The sequence below is a fragment of the Rhagoletis pomonella genome, unplaced genomic scaffold, assembly GCF_013731165.1.
Source record: "Rhagoletis pomonella isolate Grant_MI unplaced genomic scaffold, Rhpom_1.0 Rhpom_scaffold_00011, whole genome shotgun sequence".
NCBI lineage: Eukaryota > Metazoa > Arthropoda > Insecta > Diptera > Tephritidae > Rhagoletis > Rhagoletis pomonella.
This window is the reverse complement of record NW_023458565.1, coordinates 4,296,844-4,313,396: the sequence shown is the minus strand read 5'-3', so window position 1 is coordinate 4,313,396 and position 16,553 is coordinate 4,296,844. Positions and strand designations below refer to the sequence as shown.

Sequence of the window (16,553 nt, the reverse complement as noted above, 5' to 3'; positions counted from 1 at the left end):
TTTATGGCTACATATCGATGCAAGTACTTCTACATTAACTGTGATATCTCGAGTATAAGTGAAATTTGGCTTAAACGCTATCAGCATCAGGAAAAAGCTTTTGAAATATTTTTAGATACAAATCAATCTCTATTTTTCTCACTACAAAATCAAGAAGATTATAAAATTATGTACGATGTGTTTTGCGATAAGATCGTCACACATCCCGACCAAGCAAAAATTCTCGTAATCACACAACAATGGCGCGAAGGTTTATTGACCAATTGGGAATACTTAATGACACTTAATCAAATTGCTGGACGGACTTATAATGATCTCATGCAATATCCCATATTTCCATGGATAATATCAAATTATATATCCGACATATTGGATTTGACTGACACATCGAATTTCCGTAAGTTGGAGAAACCTGTTGCTGTCCAGCACGAAGAGAATGAACAACATTACATCAACAACTATACGGTAAGTTAAAAATGAAAATCAGGAACATTTTAGTGGGAACGGATAGATTTCGGACTTTGCTTCACCTCATCACAATTTTTTGTACAGTTGGTAAAAGTTCACACTTGTTGGTACTAAATTAAATATGTGACAGGGAATTTTATGTATAAATTGAAAAAATATTAGCCCTTTACTACGCCCATTATGGGGCTTTTAGAACCGTATTCCCAGAAGTTAACCAAAAATTTAAATGTAAAGGTTAAAGGGTTCTGCAAAAGTGTTAAGCGGAGAATTTTACTGGAAGGCACCGAAGAAACAACAAATAATTTTTAGCAAAAAAAAAACGACTTCAACTCTCATATAAAAAAAAATATATATATATATATCTTATGATCCACCAGATTAGTATGGGACCACCTCTGAGGCACTACCTTTCCGATGCAAAAAGAATTATCGAAATCGGTTGACGTGGTCCAAGGTTATGCGGTAACATACATTAAAAAAAGAATAAAAATATTCCGACGAACTGATAACCTCCTCCTTTTTTGGAAGTCGGTTAAAAATTAAATTACACAGCACCACAAAAAAAAAACAAAAAGTGCCATGTACTTTTAACAGTAATACCCTATCGCGATGTGTTTTGGCGCCCTGAGCACGAATCTGAAATCCGTTTTGCTCTATCACCTCAGGATTGTTTCCTAACCTCAAAAAGCATGGCGGTTATTATGTGACAAGCACGTTTTTTGAGGTTAGGAACAAAATCCTGACGTGATGAAGCAAAACGACTTCAGATTCGTGGTCCGGGCACCACATGGGAGAAAAAAAAAATGTAATTATTTTATAATAAAATATGAACACTTTTGTCCATGTGTGTATGTCAGCTATTATTTTTGAACAAAACAATTTAGAAAGAAATCCTGTTTCTTCACTACGTTTTCAGCGAAACTAACAATTTCTATATTTTTTCCAGTACATTAACAATACGATGACTAACATGGGCTCCATGACGCTGAAGCCGTATCATTATAGCTCGCACTATTCAAACTCTGGCACGGTGCTGCATTTCCTCGTGCGCGTACCTCCTTTTACGAGTTATTTCCTGAGATACCAAGGTAAATATAATTTTATTTGTATTTATCACAATAAAAAACAACTCCCGCGATATCTGTGCTAAGCTGCTAATGTCGCCTTATGGCAAAATTAAGTTAAATGGACATATCGTTACCTTAATTCACAAAGGTCCTAACCAACAAATTTTTTATTTTGCAGGCGAAGAAAAACAGTATAAATAAATAATATAAAAAAAAAACTTTTTAATATACAACGCTTTTATAAATGGACTAAAAAGTAGATATTTTAAATATTTCTCAGTCCCATAGAATTTGTTTTGATAACTTTTGATTTTGAAATTTTAGCAAAAGTCATTATAAACAATCTATGAAATTGAAAATGAGCTTTTCAAAGCAAAGGTGTATTTTAATATATTCTACAAAATTCTTTGAAAAACGCAGTTTTGAAAAAAGTGTTGGTTAGGGCCTTTGTGAATTAGGCGACGATATGTATATACATAAGTATATTCTGCAATTTCTGCGATAAATACGTAAGCTCATTTGTTGGGAGTGCTAATTGATCACAATCGGGGATATTGCTGAATCGTATCTACTATAATACTCTCACTGAGGTTTCAAGAAGGCTCCCAGGGGGTTTCTGTTCAGAATCGGTCTGATAGAATCCAAACGAAGATACAATAGTTGCGATCCCGTACGAGTCCGGACTAGTCAGAAATAGTCAGAATCAGTCAGATTTTACTGGAAATCGATCCTGTACTCGGTTCTCTGACTATTGAGAGGACAAAAAAGAGAGTAAATACGGTTCTCTCTCTGTCAGAAGTTACCAGTTTTAGTCCGAGAATTTTTTGCTGGTAAATTCTGGTAAATGTGTCAAACGATCAGCTGTAGTGTGTTTGGCAACCAAATTGTAAACAAAAGAAAAGTGCACTCTGCTAATTCATGTTGAAAAGTATTTAATTACTTGTTTAAGTGGATTCTAATGAATTTGAAAGTATTTTTGGTTATTTACATGTGTGAGCTGAGTGTGTTTACATACAAAATAAACAAAAATTTACAACCAAAATTTGGAGGTTATGTTGAAGTTGACAGAAGTTACCATTTTTTACTAGAAAGCGATCCCGTACTTTTCAATGTTACTCTCTCGCTCTGAGCGAATTTTTATTTTTTGACAGTTTTACTAGTCCGAGTCCAAGGAATACGGGATTGCACCTAATGTTACACCTGCTTGACATAATATTATTAAACTTTGCCGCAGATACAAGCTAGAAGCAAAACCCTAAACACTTCCATATTACAACCCACCTTGGAAACTAAGTAGTCACGCATGTGATATCACTAGATCTCGGATATTTATGCAAGTGCATATATTGGTTTAATATCGCAGAAAGTCCGGACCAGGGTAGAAACTAATTTTAGGAACAAGTGAGCTAATTTGGTCCTATTATGCATTGCATCTTTTCACATATTGTGCGTGTTTGCATTTTTTGAAGTGAAACTTTTTTAGCGGCGGTTGGTTGGTTGTGAGTAAATTGGCCAATTCAACGGAAATTGCACACAGAAATGGTGCAACGGAAATGATGCAACGGAAATGGTTGGGGCTGAAACAAGTGCTTCTTGTGTGTACGCATATGGTATTAATTTAACAAAAAATTGCTAATAAAAGTTTAAAGAATTACACATAGAAAAAGACCAAAACAAGAATGAAAGTAAAGGTGAGTACGTACATAGATGAATACGAGGATAAAGGCAAAGGTAAAAATAAAAACAAAAACAAATATGCGTAAAGATAAAGGCAAAATGAAGGCCAAGGTAAATTTAAACACTTTACTTTTATAAGTGCAAAGGTGAAAAGGAATATGTAGATGAAGAAAATGATAAACACACAAGTAATTTTTAGCAAAAAAAACCGATTGCGACTCTCATATAAATATATATATATATATATATATATATATATATCTCATGATCCAGTGATCGGATCTTAACCAAATTAGTATGGGACCGCCTCTGAGACACTACCTTTCCGGTGCAGAATTATCGACGTGGTCCAAAGTTATGCGGTAACATACATAAAAAAAATAAATAAAAAATATTCCGACGAACTGATAACCTCCTTTTTTGGAAGTCGGTAAAAAAGTAGAAACAAAGATGAGGATGATGATACCGATAAAAGCAAAGATGAAGATAGAGGAAGAAAGATTAAAATAAAGGTAATTAAAGAGGAAAGGATATAGAGAGAGACACAGAGACTCAATATGGGAACTATTTTTTTGATTTTAGAGATTTTTGGGATTCTCGAAACTTGTTGTTGTCGATTTTGTTATCGAAATTTTTATCGATATTGTTAAAAATTTTGCTATCGATATTTTCGGAACTTATCGATATAATAATCGATATTTTTATCGACGGCTTTGTTAACGACATCCTTGCGATTCCCAGTCATTCAAACGTCGAAAAAACAGCCAAATTCGTCAAAACAATAGAAATGATAGTCGAAAAAATTAACCAAAGAGCGACAGACGCTCAAATATTCTTTTAGCACTTCGTCCACTAAATGGAATCTTTTAGGAATTATTTGTTTAACGTAACTTTTATTTATTGAATCGATTAGTTCGACAACTGTTCAAGTCCAAAATCAGCGTTCCGAGATAATCAATAAAAACCTTTTAACGCTGAAACTATTTGTTAGAGACTATCGGCATGCATAGAATAGTTACATGTGTCGCGGTTTCCAATTTATTTTTAATGGTAGTTTCCCAGAAAACAAACTGGTGTTCCAATGACAGATGAAAAGGTGGGATGGACTTATAATGTTTGCTGAGTGGAAGATCGACCAATCTCGGCATCCAGTTCGAAAACGCCCTATCTCAAAAAACTTTTCAAAAACGCCCTATTTCAGAATTTAGTTGAACGCCCTATTCATAATTCGTTTCAAAAACGCCCTATATCAGCAAATTTTCAATACATTTGGAAGTGTGATAGGGCATTTTTGATTCGAATTCTGAAATAGTACGTTCTTCAACAAAATTCTGAAATAGGGCGTTAGTGAAAAGTTTTTTGAGATAGGGCGTTTTCGAACTGGCTGCCGAGATATGTCGATCTTCCACTCAGCAGTCGATATGAGCCATTCTTTTTTAAACCGGACGGGTTTCATAAAAAAAGTATGTTATGTCTCCGATTCGCTTCAAATTTTTTTGTGGGTTCTATACTTGAAATAAGGTAACGGGTATTCGAGATCCGGAGATATGATCTGTCTGTAAAAGTTTTCGTGATTCCTACTAATCGCAGAGACTTCATCTTAACGTCGTTTTAAAGCTTTACATTTATATGTATATACATATAAGATGGTCATGATTGTACTCTAACTAACTTAGCTATTATCAGTTGAACTATTTGAGATTGATTTGCAAAGTGAAGACCAGTAAATAAGGGATTTAAACTTACACCATCGTAATCCTTGTTTAATTCGCTATAAAAAACATCTTTCAAAAAAATTATTTTGTGAGAGTCAACAATTTTTTGTAATTTTTTTCTTGCCGTAAATGGTTACCTTTCCTGGAAGTCAGTATTAATAAGTCATTATATTCTTCTGGAGTTCACTTTTAATCCGACATTTGGTGTTCTTTCCACTTTTTTTTTTTCAAAATGAATTCCGAGTGAATTTAAGTGTTCTGAGAAACTAATCCCCGAAAAAGTGTTCGGATATCATTCACTTCACTTGAAGTTTGTGAAATTGGTGGAAGCGAACATATAAAAAAATGAAACTGCTTAAATTTTGAGAAAAATAAATTTAAAAGTAGTTTATTTTGACAGTAAAATTAACAATTAATTCATATATATTTCTTCTAAATGGGTAAACATAGGAATTCAAAACAGGATGCAATCACTCTCCAATTCAAGGACATCGCACCTTCAAGTGTAGAATTGTTTAGTACTTCTTCATTAAAAGCAGGTACATTCTCTTCGTCTACGAGGTGACCCACATTTACATCTTGCATTGTTAATCGCACCGCCTTTTCTGGTTGGTATTGAAGAGAGCGAGCTAAATATCTAAACCGGCTTTTTAAAGCCCCTATATGTAGTTCTCTCCACAACATTGCGTGCCGAAGAATGATTTTCGTTAAAAGTATGTTGTGCTGTTCCAACAACTGGATCTTTGAACGGAGTTAACAAAAAAAAATTGAAGTGACCCTTCGGATTGCAAACTTTTAAAGCAAGTGCTTCAAATCAGGAGTTCGAGGATTGCAACTATTGCTTAAAATATGTCGAAAATAAAGCTCACCACATTGTTATTCAAAAAACTAACTAAGTTCGGCAGTTATCAGGTTTATTCGCGTATTGATAGTTTTTGAGATAGTTTTGCTGTTTGCGTACACAAAAATCTAGCCAAGTAGGGGAAAATCCATGAGAAAGCTCGAAATCCAAGATGGCGCCAACCACAAAATGGCGTATTTCATTTTTTTCGACCCTTTCAATATGGGTAGCAAATGAAGAGATTTGACTGGTAGAATACAGTCAATTTTAGAAAAAAAAAGCTCATCGAAAATGCCGTCCCAAAAATGACGGAACGGGAAATGAGTTTAGGCAGTCAATATATTTAAACTGAAATCTAGGTATCTAATCAAAACAAAGGATTTGTCAACTTAGAATCGTAATTCAGGCACGAATCCCTACCAAGCTAAGATTTCGTATCACGTCGAGAAATGGGTGTTGTTAGTAGAGTGGCTACAAATAAATTGTCGTTAGCGGTAACCCCATCCCCACTGTTGAGGTAAAAGGTTAAAGCTTAGACATTTAGGGTTAATAATTAAGTAACTAAATAAAAAACTAAAAAGCTGGAAATAAAGTAAGAAAAACAATCTTAAAATCTTAACGGTTTTATTGAAAAGAAATATAACGTCGTTTAAAGTACAAAACCGCGTATCGTCAATCTGCAAAACCGCGTAACTGACATTTGCTGCCAAAAATTGGATTTGCTCACACAAGCTCTTGGCTCAATCCTTATCCATTCGTCCTGAAATATACTAACCAGAAATGCGATTGCTTTATAAAAAAAAAGCAACCATTTTGCAATATGAGTTTTATTATTCTCTAGAAAATAGTTTACATAATTCACATACGCGGTTTTACATTTTGTTGATACGCGGTTTTGTACTTTAAACGACGATAATAATGATACAGATAATGCGCTATAAGCTTGCAGATTCGAAAACGCCCTATCTTAGCACATTATCAATATATTTTCAGTTGAGTTGAGGCGTTTTTGAACCGAATTCTGAGATAGGGCGTTCTTCAACCAAATTCTGAGATAGGGTGTTTTTCAATAAAATTGTGAAATAAGTTCTTAAAAAGTTTTTTGAGATACGGCGCTTTCGAACTGGCGGCCGAGATAGGTCGATCTTCCACTCGATATGTACTTTTCCAAATAATAATCTTTATTATTACTTATCCGCAATTCAGATAACACAAAAACTTATCAAACTGCAAATTTTTCAGACAATAATTTCGATTTACCCGATCGAACATTTCACTCTCTCAATACCACCTGGAACCTGGCAAGTCGAGATAGTCCTACTGATGTTAAGGAGCTTATACCAGAATTTTTCTGTTTGCCAGAAATGTTTGAAAATTTCGAAAGATTTAATTTTGGTTGTCGACAAAATGGCGAACGTGTGGAAGATGTACAGCTGCCGCCCTGGTGTCTTCGTGATGCTCGCCTATTCGTACTCATACATCGGCAAGCATTAGAAGCAGAGCTGGCTCGTAACCAACTGCATCATTGGATCGATTTAATATTTGGTTATAAACAGTCGGGTGAAAATGCAATTGAAGCCATTAATGTTTTTCATCCAGCGGTAATTATTTGGCTGCACTTTATATGCACTTCATTTAAAATTAATTTAAATTTCTTAGACATATCCATCATTCTTGGCATCCATTACCTCGGACCCAATAGAACGGAAAGCTGTAGAAACCATGATAAAAACTTATGGACAAATGCCTAGGCAGCTTTTCAAAAATCCTCATCCGCAGACAAAATCATTGAACTATTGTCTTGGCGCTAAGGATGTGCTGCCAACCGTACGAGGTCTGCGTTGGGGTGTCTATCTGGGATCGCCACAGCTGCATGCGCCAACGCTTGGTAATATTTACAAGATTCCTGGCGCTGAATATTTGGTTTCATTCAACAACACGAATGTTGTCTATGGTCTACCAACAAAATCTTGTATCATGCAAGGTGCTGAAGTAGATACATTCAATGTTATATCGTGGGATTATGAGGATCACATTGTTCGTATCCAGCCACTAAATAAGTTAAATACCAAACCGAAAAACATTCTGCGCAGCAACATTATCGACGATATTACTGCATGTGGTGCCGATCCCAATTCAAATCAACTTTGGTTCGGGCACAAGTCTGGCCGTATAAGTATATATAAATGCAGCACCACAGACATGAACAACCGAATAGTGAAAAGTCGTCAGAATTACATTCGCGGTCTTCGGCGTTCCTACAATTCGGCATTTCGCAAACTAACCACTAAAAGTTATGCAGAGGAAGGAGATACCAGCCATACGACACCACTATTGTGTTCCACAATGGGAACAACGTCCGATGGACTACAACGGGATAGTGCCGATCTGACATGGAATGGGCCCGCAATTCTGCTGCGACACACCGATGAGGTGACGAGTATACGTTTATCGGTTGAATTCAAAATAGCGGTTTCTGCAGGGCGTGACGGAATCGCCGTTATTTGGGATCTGAATAAGTAAGTTCAACACACAATTAGTAGGTACTCGTATATTTAAGAGTTAAGAAAAACGTTAAAATACGTATGTATGTGTTTTTTTAGTTGGAACTACATACGCACAATCGATAGACCTGCGGAGATTCATCAATCGCCAATAACAGTAATTACTATCAGCCCCACGTTGGGGGATATTGTTACTGTGCACACTACACCTCAGCAGTTGGCACCAAAACTGATGCCAGAGCGCCAAACTAAAACAGTGAACGGTAATGATGATGTCTCACAGCATAAAAGTGATGAGCGCACAACTTCACCGACAGTACCGGATGAATGTTTCGAGGTGACTGAAGAAAGTCTGGACGATTTCGTGAATGTGTCGATAAATCCAAATGGAAAATCAATATTGCGATTGCACACGGTTAATGCTCGTTATGTCCAGCATATTGTACATGAGGACCGTATATTGGCAGCCACATATTCTTATATCAAAGAGGGTGTTGGTGTTAATGTCATTGCTACGGCGGTGGAAGGAGGTACGATACGTTTATGGTCTAGCTGGAATTTGAGTTTCGTTAGTGAGATTGTCACAGGCATATCAAATATAAAAAGGTAACATAAAATCGAGCTAAAAATTAAAAGCTATCTAAGATATCAAATATTCTCTTTCCCTTTAGCATTGTATACTCAACACATCAGCATCTGGTGGCGCTAACAAAAGATTCACACATACAAGTGTGGGAAACTGAGGGACTTTATGGGAATTCGCCAAAATTTCCACAAATAGCATATAAGTAATAAAGTGGTGGGGTATACAAAATAATAATTTCACTAAAGCATACATACATAATTAAAAACAATAAAACTTTTTCAAAAAAAAAAAAAATTATTAAAAGTCGGCGAAATCGGACATAACCACACCTATCTCCTATGTGAAGCAAATAACTCAAAATTAATGTGAGTGAAAGCGCCCAGTTATGATTAACCTTATCTAGATACATATCGTCACCATCTATGCGAAAGGTCCCATGTAGAATTTTTCCGAAAATGTGGTTTTTACATATGTATGGTCGATTCCATAGAAAATATTGTACATAATGATGATTATTGGTATTCACTATATGTGTCAGCTTCGTCTGAGGCTATTTCTTATCATGTCCAGGCATTTTGTGTTAATTATTTTGCTCCTTTTGGCGAAAGATTTTTGAGGAACCTAAAATCGTTTTCAGTACTACAACAAGGAAAAGTACAAAAATATTATATTTCACTTATTTACTTTGGCTGATAAAGTTCTGGACGATAGAAAATAAATTATATATGAATTCGCCTTGGTAGAAAATTGTTACAGAAACAAGCTACAGGTCGTCAGATCTGCACCGTTTGTTCGATTTTCAAAAAATGCGGTGTCAAATTAAAGGGTTCCAGCTGTAGATGTGCAATAAGGTTTTACTTCTTCGAAAAGAGTTGCCACCAGTTCAAAAATTAAACTCAATTTTTTTCAAAAGTGAGGTGTCAAATTAAAGGGCTTGGGCTGTAGATGTGCAGTAGGGCTTTACTTTTTCGAAAAGAGTTGCCACCTTTTAAAAAATGAAGTTCAAAATATTTAAAAAGATGTATATTATTTGAAATGGTTTTAAAAAGATGTTTTTCTTAACTTAACTGTACAAGAGGTGCCGCCTGTTTAATAAATTAAATTCTATTTCAATTAAGGAAATTAGGTAATCGAAATAAATACCCCCATATGAGCGCCAGGCGAAAAGACTTTAAGAAGGTAAAAGTTTGTAAATATTTTGAAGAGGGTTGCCACCTGTTTGTAATGGCGAATTCAGTTAACTTATACACAACGAAATATGTATGTATTAAAATTTTTAAAACAAGTGTTAAGAAATTGTTTAACACTAAGGGTATTTTTTAGGTGTTTAAAGAGAGTTGCCACCAGTTTAAAAAGTCAAATTCAAATTCTTTAATAAGGTAAATAGATTATTAAAATATTGGGGTCAATCGAAATGGGTTTGACAAGGCTTTGTTCCTGAACTCTATTTAGAGCGTTGCCACATGTTCAAAATATCATATTCAACATAATTCATCAGTTAAACTATTTATCACAATGTCAGGCGAAGGAAATTTAAAGAGGTTTTAGCTTTAAAAAAAAAAGTAAATAGGGTTGCCACCTATTTGAAACGCCGAATTTAATTATTTCTATACAATTTAATCAAACATTAAAATGCGGGTGTCAAACAAAAGAGTGTTAAGATATATTTAGTTTAAACATTTATAATGCTTGAAGAGGATTGCCACATGTTTAAAAAGTTACGTTCAAAATATTTCGAAGTTAAGGTGAATTTAGAAAAATGGATATTAATGAAAAGGGGTTAGAAAAGCTTTATTTCTGACCTAGGGGGATTGCCACAATTCATCAGTTAATAGGTATATGTGACATAATGTTAGCAGAAAGAAATTCGCAGTCAAATTGTGGAAGAGAAATTTTATTTCGATGTGTGAACAGCCATTAAGACCTTTCTGTCACATTTCGGAAATCAATTTCAGAAATAAAAGTTGCAAGATGTGCCTGCAATTGGGAGAGCGCAAATCGATTTCGGAAATATATTTCAACTTGCTCGTGCTGCACAAGCAATCTGCAATTCGCCCTTCAGAATTAAAAAAAAAACCTCTTGCTCTTCATATTTGTGTTCACTTTGCGCATTCGTCTTCGTATACTTCTTCGTGCTCGTCTTGGTCTCCGCATTAATTATGATAAAAAGAAAAATAAATACATATACAAATTTATTAACTTGCTATACCATGGTACATTGGTATTAATTTCTTTCTATACGAGTATTTACACAATATAAAGGTAAATAAGGCAGTTCGTATTCAAAAACTCCTCCGACATAATTACGCGGATGCTATAAGACTTTGTACTTTGGTGTCTAAATACGTTTAAATACATAATTCTAAAACTCAGAAACAAATCTTTTATGCGCGCCAAGGTGGTTTACAACAATTCAAACGTTTATCGGATTTATCTAATTTGCTATTGGATGTCGACGTCTTAGTCTTATTAGCATAGGCTAAAATCTCGTCCAATTTATCGAATTCACTGGGTGATTTGCTGAGTAACTAAAAACAAAGTTAAGCGTTCATTAGCATAATGCGCTATATTATTTGTCACTTTTACCAACCAATTCTATGTATGCCTGTAGTCTGTCCATTGGTTCTGGCGAAGCCCTCCGATCGTTCACATTATTAAGATTATTTTCCTTTATTTTCAATATTCTATCACGTGGTTTATTCTTCTTGGGAGTTTCATAGTTCATTTCATCTTTATTTGTATCGTTTTCGATATTCCCTATTGATTCACAGTCTGTATTATTACTTATTTGTTGCGATCGATCACCAGGTGACGTTAATATTTCCAATGCTTTCTGCCACTGATCTTCCATAACGTCATGCAGTTTTTCTGCTATAACAGCTCTAAAATTAATGTTATTTGATTAATGAATTGACACGATTATTTTTGAGTAATATTAACTAACCTTTTGGCTCTGTAGGCATTTAATTTTGTTTCAAGATCCCCAATTTTCTTGGAGGCGTTCGCAAGTTGTATTCGATACAACTCTACTTCCTCTTTGTGTTTCTCTTGTAGTAAATTCAGTTCCATTTCATTTTTTTCGTTTATAAGTTCTATTTGTTTGACGGCCCGTTCGGCAATTAAACGTTCACGTTCGCGCGCCTCCAACTTCAGTATTTCTTCAGTCTTATCCAACTGCTGTTGAAACTCTTTCATTTTTTGTTCAACACCGCTTTCCAACTGCTGCTGATAATGCGATTTAAGGGTTTTTTGTTGAAGATCAATCTTCTTTTTTAAGCTTGTCTGAATACAAAATACCAGCTTATACTTGTTTTTTTTTTTACAGCAAGAAAATATGAATTACCTCACTTTCCGTTAGACTGGCTATTTTTTCTTGCAACGCTTTTTTCTGTATTTCTAATGTATCGGCGCGAGACTTCTGTTTTTGTTGAAAGTCTTGCAACATTTCTTTTTGGTTTCTTAAAGTAGCGCAATCTTTTTCTAATTCATCACAACGAGTTTTAAGCTGAAAATCCAAAAATGTGTTTAATAATGAAAAGTTTCTTTATAAAATCGGCACACAAAAAAAAGTGGTGTGTGCTTTTAACCAGACCCAACACCCACATGACGAGGCGAAAATGGTTCCCATAAGGGAGCACAATACAAGCAATTCTTAGTAGGGAGCCACAGACGTGGACACCCGAACATACACTTGCTTGCAGAGGAGCCCTCGCCAAGGCATGTCAGAAGGCATCCTCTGGACCCGTCAGCATATCGACAGGCCCTGAGCGGCATTCACAGGGAGTCAGTCAGTTACGTAGACTCCACATCTGTGGCTCCCAACCAGAAACTGCTTGCAGAGCATTATGTTATGCTCCTTGACTGGGAGCATTTTCGCCTCGTCATGAAGGTGGTGTTCTGGCGACATCAGGAGGCATCCAGTCGCTGTCCTGAGTGCGATGTTTTGTGTTGTCTGTAGCTTCATCCACTGCGTCCTACTAGTCCCCGGCGATCACACTGGTGCTGCGTAGTTTAAAACCGGCCGGCCTTTGTCTTTGTCTTTGCCCCCAAGTACTGCTTGCTAGCGACTTGAGGACCCTGTTGCGGCTCTGAGAAGAAAAGCAAACTGTCGAATGTTGCTGGGGTTATTCACCGTCGGAGTTGGTGTATCATCGCATGAATTCCCAGCAGTAGCCTGACCTCCTTCGTCCAGGTGGCGAACAAGGCCACAGAGGATTTCGTAGGGCAAAGGGCTATGCACTTTGCAGTGAAGAAGCGAGAAAGCTCGGAGAGATATCCGTTTACTTTCGAACACAAGTCATCAATTCCATTCCCAGTCGCCATGATCGAACAATCGTCGGCGTAAGAGACAATCGAGACTCTCTCTGGTGGTTGATGGAGCTTTGAAATATAAAAGTTGAACAGTAGCGGGGAAAGGACACCACCCTGTGGAATTCCCTGTTTTATTTTCCTGAGTTTACTCGATTTGTCTCTAAACATTACCGACGAGTGTCGACCACTCAGATAATTTGCCGGCCACCGGTTGAGCTTTTGTGGAAGAGAGGAAGCTTCTATATCTTCTAGTAGCGTGGAATGGCTGACAGTGTCAAACGCCTTTGACAAGTTCAACGCTACTAGAATCGGTAGTTAAATTTGGTTAAAAGCACACACAATTTTTTTCTATGCCGGTGTAATTAGTGAATAAATCAAACTGAAACCTAAGTAAATAATTTACGATACTCTTATTTGATATCATTTTTAAATTGCAGAAATATGATTGCTAGAAGGGTAATCATTATTTAATTTTTTTTACCCTACCTTCTCGTTTAGATAATCGACCTTGACAAGTTTATCTTTATACTTGGTTAGTTCATTTAGCGCAACTTCCTCTGATCTCTTACATCCATGAAGCTTAACCTCTAGCTCTTCTATTTGTTGTTTATACATATTAGCACATTCATTTGATTTTCTGTATTACAAAATCAAAAAAAAATATTGTAAATATATAGCTTTACACATGTAGGGAATATAATATTTCTCTATGCTTGTTGCCTTACCTGGATGAAGTTGAAAGTTCATTTTCGAGCTTCCCACTTTTATCCTGAAATTTCGTTGCTAAATTCACAGCCTGCGCCAACTCTTTTTGAAGTGTATCTATTTTGATGTTGCTTTCCGTCTTTTCCTCCTCCAGCTTTGAAACATTTTCTCGCAGTTGACGAGCCTCAGTGTCTAAACTATAAAGCAGTAAATTTATTATTAGCTGAGCGGTACATTCCAAATTAAAAAAAAAAAATACAAATACTTACACTTTACATTCAGATTGGGCATTGCAGATTGCTGCATCTTTTGCACGATCCACTTCGATGGCCACTGACAATCTTTGTTGATATTCAAGAAGGCGCGTTTGTAACGCATGTACGGTGCGCTCCAGGTGTTGACGTCGCAGCTGTTCCTCTATAAATACGGAATACTGCGGGGCAGCGCAAGCAATAGCAGTACCTTGTCCGCTTTTACCCCAGATTTCACTTAAACTAATTAAATTCAGATCTGTACCCTTGGTCCCTTTCACTTCTGAATAAGCTGACTGATAACAATTGCCTTTAGTTTTACATTTATCCATAGTTTGCGGGTTGTATAATTCATTATTTGGATTTAAATGTAAATTGATTATTTGTTCTCGGTTACGATCACCTAAGAAATCATCAATCTCCGTTAGTATACCTCCAGCATCATTTTTATAAAAGCCATCTGTTCCGCCTATACATTTTGGGGTAGAGTGAACCAGCCCCGCCCTTTTGTTGTGTTCAGCTTGTGTACCATTTGAAATCGTAGAAATATCAGAAGTCGCAATGAAATGGCAGTCTTTTTCACGTTCCATTAACTTCAATCGGGAATTGATTTCTTGTAGTTCAGCATTTCTGTTTGCTGTAAGCAGTTCATGTGTACGCAGAGTGGTGGAATCCATGATTTTATTTGAGTCGGTAAGTGTTGTATCCATAGATTGGCATGGCTTCTTTGAATGGAGTGTATGACTTGTATAACCGTTTACAGCGTTGATATAATTTTCATTCCAATTAACTGCAGCAGGCGGAGTTATTAACGTATGAATTGTCCGAAACTCTTCCAACTCCTCAGGCGTTGCTGTGACAAAGTAATTCGGTGGTATCAACAGCAAAATATCAGTATCACCTGAATCGCTCATTACACCGCATTACCGCGCAGATTCTAACAAAAATAGTGCAAAATTTCTATTAATCGAATAAAACAAGTTTGCGTATGCCAAAGTGAATTCAAATATTTGCAAGTAGTGATGGCACGATTAATTGAACAACCGATTATGTTCGGTTATTTCCATTCGGTTACCGATTTAATAGTATCGAAATTTTCCTTTCGATTAGTCGAGCAGGTATGCACATATTTTCATTTTATTTTCCGAATTCGGTGTTGCGAATTTTCTTATTTTTTCTATGGAAGATAACAAGCAACAACATTACCAAACACATAAATGCCAAACATCAATGGGCTACAAAACTTCAAACTGAAAATCTGTCTAAGAAATCTAATTAAAAAGCTGGAATTTTTTGTTGATACTTTTTTTGTTAATATTGCAAAATTGTTGATTTATTTATATTTATAGTTTTTTTGCTAAACAATAAGCTATATTTAAAAAAATATCTAAAATTTAATAACAAAAAAAAAATCTTGTGCACTATAATTTTGACACGGTCAGTTTTTACAACTTACAAATGGTTTTTATTAACTTTCGATTTTAATCGAAATGACCGATTAATCGTAATCTCTTACGATTAATTGCAATTATTAATCGAATGCTTTCGATTAATCAATTAACCGGTTAATCGATTATTAATTATTTTTGCCATCACTAATTCCAAGTTTATGTTGACGTACATATCTGTGTTCGTATGGAAAAGTAGCTTGTGTTGAAAGACTGGCTTTAGTATAATGCGGCAATCCCTTTATTTTTTAAACGGCAAGGAATTTTTTGATGAGACTTAATATAAGAATATTGACTTGCAAGTATCGGAACTATTTCTTCCACGTTTATTTGCCAAAAGTTTTTCAACGGCTTAGCGCCAGTGAGTCATTCGCAATCGTATGCTGCGAATGCCGATTTATATTAAAGCCAGCCTTTCGACATAAGCTACTTTTCCATATGAACACAGATATATAAGGCTCTGCTCCACAGGAAAACACTGATATCGTGATAACCTGTGACATGGTTATACATATATTTCCAATTTGATAGCTATATTTTCAATGAAGTTGGTCGGCGCCAACTTTCGCTCAACTTTTGATTCAACTAATCGCCTGTGAAAGTCAAACAATGCAAACAGCGCATTAGCGAATAGAACTCTGAAATTTACTTATTGTGAATGATAAATGAGCACAACAAAAACAACCCTGTTTGGTATAACTTGAGCATTACACGATCAAGAACTTGCTTTCAAGTGGCAATAGTCGCACTTCGCTTCCAACTCAATTTCCAATTTTTGTTCTCCGTTAATTTCGATTTAATTATTCATTACAACGCTTTTAAACGTGTGGAATTAGCTTTTCTTTAGTTAAAGCAAAGAGTGAAATAGAGGTTCTTGTGATGTAGACAAAAATGCTCATCTGACGAACTCGCAAACTTTTTTCTCAAAACCTGTTATACCATGTTCTGACCGACATCGAAAACATATTTTCGTTGCGTAA

At 35.7% G+C, this 16,553-nt stretch overlaps 2 protein-coding genes across 2 annotated transcripts in view; one reads left to right on the top strand and one right to left on the bottom strand.

Annotated features, from left to right (window-relative positions):
• Positions 1 to 9,097, top strand: part of LOC118747108 (lysosomal-trafficking regulator) — a 41,423-nt gene extending 32,326 nt beyond the window's left edge. The window contains exons 23-28 of the mRNA XM_036481099.1: positions 12 to 465; positions 1,415 to 1,556; positions 7,011 to 7,369; positions 7,428 to 8,287; positions 8,372 to 8,878; positions 8,944 to 9,097. Coding sequence (XP_036336992.1) covers positions 12 to 465; positions 1,415 to 1,556; positions 7,011 to 7,369; positions 7,428 to 8,287; positions 8,372 to 8,878; positions 8,944 to 9,064 — 2,443 coding nt within the window. The 3' untranslated portion in view covers positions 9,065 to 9,097. The remainder of the gene's footprint in view (positions 1 to 11; positions 466 to 1,414; positions 1,557 to 7,010; positions 7,370 to 7,427; positions 8,288 to 8,371; positions 8,879 to 8,943) is intronic.
• A 1,859-nt stretch (positions 9,098 to 10,956) lies between these two features.
• Positions 10,957 to 15,121, bottom strand: LOC118747300 (paramyosin). The gene is made up of 7 exons (XM_036481310.1): positions 14,144 to 15,121; positions 13,895 to 14,071; positions 13,656 to 13,806; positions 12,202 to 12,363; positions 11,803 to 12,140; positions 11,449 to 11,740; positions 10,957 to 11,386 (listed from the first exon to the last, which is right to left on the bottom strand). Exons 1-7 carry the CDS (start codon positions 15,037 to 15,039, stop codon positions 11,243 to 11,245), a joined length of 2,160 nt encoding a protein of 719 aa, XP_036337203.1. The 5' UTR covers positions 15,040 to 15,121; the 3' UTR covers positions 10,957 to 11,242.
• Positions 15,122 to 16,553: the final 1,432 nt, after the last annotated feature.